At 33.2% G+C, this 5,000-nt stretch overlaps 1 protein-coding gene across 2 annotated transcripts in view; it reads left to right on the top strand.

The window, feature by feature from the left end:
• na (sodium leak channel non-selective protein na) overlaps positions 1-5,000 on the top strand; it is a 26,896-nt gene that overhangs the window by 13,451 nt on the left and 8,445 nt on the right. For both annotated transcript variants that reach the window (XM_043004060.2, XM_043004058.2), the window contains exons 17-21: positions 77-197; positions 564-695; positions 915-1,082; positions 1,346-1,554; positions 4,151-4,271. In XM_043004060.2, the coding sequence (XP_042859994.1) occupies positions 77-197; positions 564-695; positions 915-1,082; positions 1,346-1,554; positions 4,151-4,271 (751 nt within the window). The remainder of the gene's footprint in view (positions 1-76; positions 198-563; positions 696-914; positions 1,083-1,345; positions 1,555-4,150; positions 4,272-5,000) is intronic.

Raw genomic sequence — 5,000 nt, 5'->3', positions numbered from 1 at the left:
ATGTATTGAAGGTAAAATTTGTTCCATCATAACCATATTGCTTTTACTAATTCTTTATTTTCTCCTCAATATCCAGCAACCTTCTTGGCTTAGTTACATACCTTGACTGGGTGATGATACTAGTAACAACGCTATCGTGCATATCTCTCATGTTTGAGACACCCGCGTATCGTATTACAGATGAGCCAATATTGCAGGTATAGTATCGTCATAGAGGATATTTGTGTAATGATTCACCTTAATGTGAAAACTGATTCATATTAAGCATACATTTCTAAGATTACAGTAATAACTAATGAATTGATCAAACTAAATGAAAGTTTTAGACATTAAGATGCCAAATCTGCTGTTTTGATAAAATGCTTATTAGATGATATTCTCAACATTTTCTCCATGGAAATTAGGGAATTTGGAGTAACTTACAACTTCAAATTGAGTTGCCTATCAAACAAATCAGACTTTTTTTTTGGAACTGGCCATTAGCCTTGTGAAAATGAAAAACAGTAGAATATGAAATGCACTGTATTAAGTTTCTACATAATACTTTCTATGATTATTTTCAGATTGCAGAATATGCCTTTGTTGTTTGCATGAGCATTGAGCTGTTTTTAAAGATCTTGGCAGATGGATTACTCTTTACACCAAAGGCTATGATTCGAGACATGGCAGGAGTGCTGGATCTCTTCATCTTTACGGTACTTTTAATGCAGTTATTGTTTACCAATTTTCTTTTTCTATCTAAGTAAAAGAGCAAAGGAGACTTAGGGGAGTTATAGGAAAAGAGAAAGGAAGGGAGAAAATGAACTAATATTACAATGAACTAATAATACACGTATTGTGTTAAGTCGTGGGGTACACAGTATACATGGGGAGTCTGGTGCTACATATTTATACATTTATTTAAAAAATTGCAGGTTTCATTAGTATTCTCCTGTTGGATGCCAAAAGAAGTATCTGCACAATCAGGTGCTCAACTTCTTCTGATCTTAAGATGTTTAAGACCTCTTCGTATCTTCAACCTTGTTCCTCATATGAGAAAAGTTGTGTCAGAGCTGTGTAAAGGTTTTAAAGAGATTCTGCTGGTGAGTTCGTATAATTTTGCATTCTTGATAATTATAGATAGCTTGTATAATAGTCTGACTATGATATATTGATAGACATCATCATTTCTATTCTATTCTATGATGCATGTTTCACATTATGACAAGAAAATAAGAGAGTTTGATATATGTAGAAATTACTTTACATTTCAAATATACTAAAGTGGCTACCTAATGAAATTATTGACTCATTACTTAACAAATATTACTCTTTACTAACTTTAAATCCAACATTATTATTCCAGGTATCCATTCTTCTTATAGTGCTCCTCTTTGTATTCGCAAGTTATGGAGTACAGCTTTATGGAGGTCGTCTTGCTCGGTGCAATGACAGCACAATCACTGAACGGAAAGACTGTGTTGGAGTATTTGTAAGGGAGATTTTTGTTACCAAAATGAAATTGGGACTTGGAGAAAATGAGAAACACCCAGCAATGTTGGTACCTAGAGTCTGGTAAGTTCAATGGAATTTTATTTCTTATGTATATAGAAATCTGTTTTTTTTTATCATATGCTTACAGTATGTATGGATTACCACATAGTTTGCATATTTTATTTTGATTTTTTTTTTTTATCATATTACATTATATCTTACAATCGTGTTAGGGTGTAGATTACAACTATAAGGCTGTATAAGCAAATGTTACCCTGTTTGGTTGAAATAACTTTGTTGGTTTGTAGAATATTTACACATTTCCAAAATACTGTTATTTTTTATGATTTCTAGTATTCTTATCATTATTACATTTCAGAGGTATTCATTTTGTATTGGGAATAATTTAAAAAAAAGATGATAAAGAGTCTTTAATTTTGGAATTGACCATTGTTTATATATACATTTTACACATATGATTTTGATTGTTTATCAGTATTTAGTTATCATATTTTGATGTTTATATTCTAGTTGTTTTATCTAAAAGATGATGATGATTTTTGAATATTTTTTTTGATTGTGAGAATGATTATGATGAATTAATATATCATGAATATGATGATGTTATTTGTTACCATAATTATTATGATCAGTTATGTCTTATTATGATTATTATATTTATTGATGTAATTATCTTCATAGTCATCATATATATTGATATAAATATTATTATTATTGTTATTTTGTTATTTTTAGTGTGGGGGTAAAAGTGATTGTAATGATAGCCTGATTGGATATATCAACTGAATCAGCTGCATGCAATTTGCATTCAAAAGCCAGGGGAAACAAACATGAATTGAAAACTCTACCCCAACTACCACTTAAGTCCCAATCACTCCTCCTATCAGTTCAACTATTCATCTCAGATGTGTTCTAGAGTGTGTGCTTCCTATTTTGATAATTCAAGACATTCTTCCTTCTTTTGTCATCCTTTATGATGAGTTAAAATTTCTTGGTTAATCTTCTTTGCCTGTTTTTTTTTCAAAGGGTAGTGAGTTTTGTTCTGTCTACCTTTTTTTTCTTTCTTTTTTTTGTATGTGTGTTGACTGTGTTATGCTCTTCTATACACATCCCTCTTTGCTTTCTTCCCTGTCTGTCTTGGTTCTTCATTAGAAAAGTTTGAGGGAGAGTGTGTGATTCTCTAATTTCCCTAATGTTTCTGCTGGCATCTTATCTTCCTTTGTGATTTGTCTTTCGTACTGCCTTTGTTGAGGACTGTATGATGCCTTATCAGCTGTTAGTCTCTTCATCCTTTTCCTCTTTGTCCTCTTCTTTTCATCATTTTTGTTGATGTACATATGCTTTAGCAGGTATGTTTTTGTTGAAGACTTGTCTTTGTCCTCATTAGATCCTCATTAGCCCTGGGGAGTTCCCCTACAATAACTGTTTCCTGATAGGCAATTGTGGCTCCAGCTGGTTGATGGAATGAAAAAGATGGCATATGCCTCCACTGTTCTGTGAGCTCCTGTCTCTCCAAGTGGAGTTGTTTTTGCCGATACAACTATCAACAAGCCAAATAACTATGATTAGCCCCTACATTTGGTAGCAAGAGCCATATACCTGTATATTTTGTTCTGCAAGCTCCTCTATTCGGGAAGATTAGTTTGTGATTAACCATTATATATGTATAGATGCAGCATCCTGCAGCCCAGTCAGTTATGATAAACTTCTACCCACTGGGGTTAATAGCAACCTCACTCCATCTGGACTGCTAGTAACTTTTGGCTGATGTGTTGAAATTCCTGATATAGGGGCCAGTTTTAAACATTATCATTCAGAAAAAAACAGGTATGATAATAAACTGAGAACACACTTAATGTGAGTGTATAGAGATCAACATGAACATTGAATATTATCAATCAAATTTTTAGCTATGGAAAAGGGGCATAGTTTCTGGGCAGATATGAAGTAGGGAGGCTTTAGGTGCAAGGCAGCCTTGTTAATGATTGATTTTTTGTTTGTTTGTAGGATAGTTAGCAGTTAGGTCTGTTCAAGAATCTCCCCTTACATTGTGAATGGTGGCAATGTTAAGGACCTAATTAGGTTCAAATCTGGTAAACTCTGCTTTATCTCTGTGGGTTTAGATGGATTTGCAGAATTCCTACTCTTATTGGTATCATGTGATTGTAATTAAGCAGGTCACTGAGTTAGGTGACCTGGGCCATGCTCCCACTGCTCATTAGGCATGTTCTGAGCTATACTTCAGTGCTTGCATTCCTATGGTTGTTCAACTTTGCAGATATTTCTGATTAGGCTATCATACCTGATTGCTAAAACCTTTGTACAAAAATTGTCAAATTCCTCATTTTCATTCTTCTTCTCTTCTTTTTATGACTGTTGTTATTATTTACTGTATTGCATCAATTATTATCTTACTATTATTGTTATCATAGTTATCCTATTTGAAATTGTTGATATTATTCTTGTATTTTTTACTATATTTGCTTGTTAACATTTATAATCCCAAATATTACTTTACTTAATGAGAAGAGTAATGAAGAGGATAAATACAGAATAATATCACTTGGGATAATTTTGTATCAAGAGATATAACACATGAAATGGGGTTTCCATCCCCTGTAGTTTTCCATCTAACTGTATTATACCCAAAATGCAGGGCCAACCCCAGACGCTTCAACTTTGACAACATTGGAAATGCAATGCTGGCCCTGTTTGAAGTACTTTCATTCAAGGGCTGGCTAGATATTCGAGATGTATTAAAAATCCGTCTTGGCATCGTAAGTTCTGACAAACTCCATTCCTGTGACTCTAAATGGTGTCCACAATATGTCTTTATGTGGTGTCGGCCTAGTGTTAATCTTGTCCATGTATAAGCATTGTTTATCCACAGCAGGCATGTGATATATATGTGTGAAGTATTTTTCATGTAGGGGTGAATTTCCATCAGTCCAGTGTGTTATTTAGAAGAAAGAGAATGTGCGGATAGTGTCTCCAGTCCTTGCATGTTTTAAGAAAATGGAATTCATGTAGCAGAAAAGAAAATCAGTTGTATACAGTAGTTCTGTGTTGTTTCACCTTTATGATACTGCTTTAGCCAGAGAAATTGGCTGTTAGTATGGTCACTATGAAATTAAATCTATATGATTGCTATATGTTTACATTTTAAAATCCAATCAGTTATTAGTTTTCCTAGATGTAGTGACTGTATTAACAGCAATGAACTTTGCTAAATGGTCTTTGGCATGGGTTATTGTTAGTACAAGGCCAGATATACTGTAGATGAAACTAAGAAAGCGGTCAAATTCCAAAAGAATAATATGCCTGTATTTTTATACGTTCTTCATTTTTTTTGCATTCCTTACACTTTGATGGGGATCAGTGTAATTTCAAGAAACAATTATGCATGCAGGACATACAGAAGCTATATTTCAATTTCAAAATTGTTCACATACAATAAGTACGTCATCCTTTGCTTGCTGTAATTTTTGTTTAAACTTTTTAAACTT

This window comes from Penaeus japonicus, unplaced genomic scaffold (genome assembly GCF_977035675.1).
Source record: "Penaeus japonicus unplaced genomic scaffold, GWHDUDI00000001_assembly GWHDUDI00000001, whole genome shotgun sequence".
In the NCBI taxonomy this organism is placed as follows: Eukaryota; Metazoa; Arthropoda; class Malacostraca; order Decapoda; family Penaeidae; genus Penaeus; species Penaeus japonicus.
Note: the sequence above shows the minus strand (reverse complement) of the source record. Positions and strands in the feature narration are given on the sequence as shown.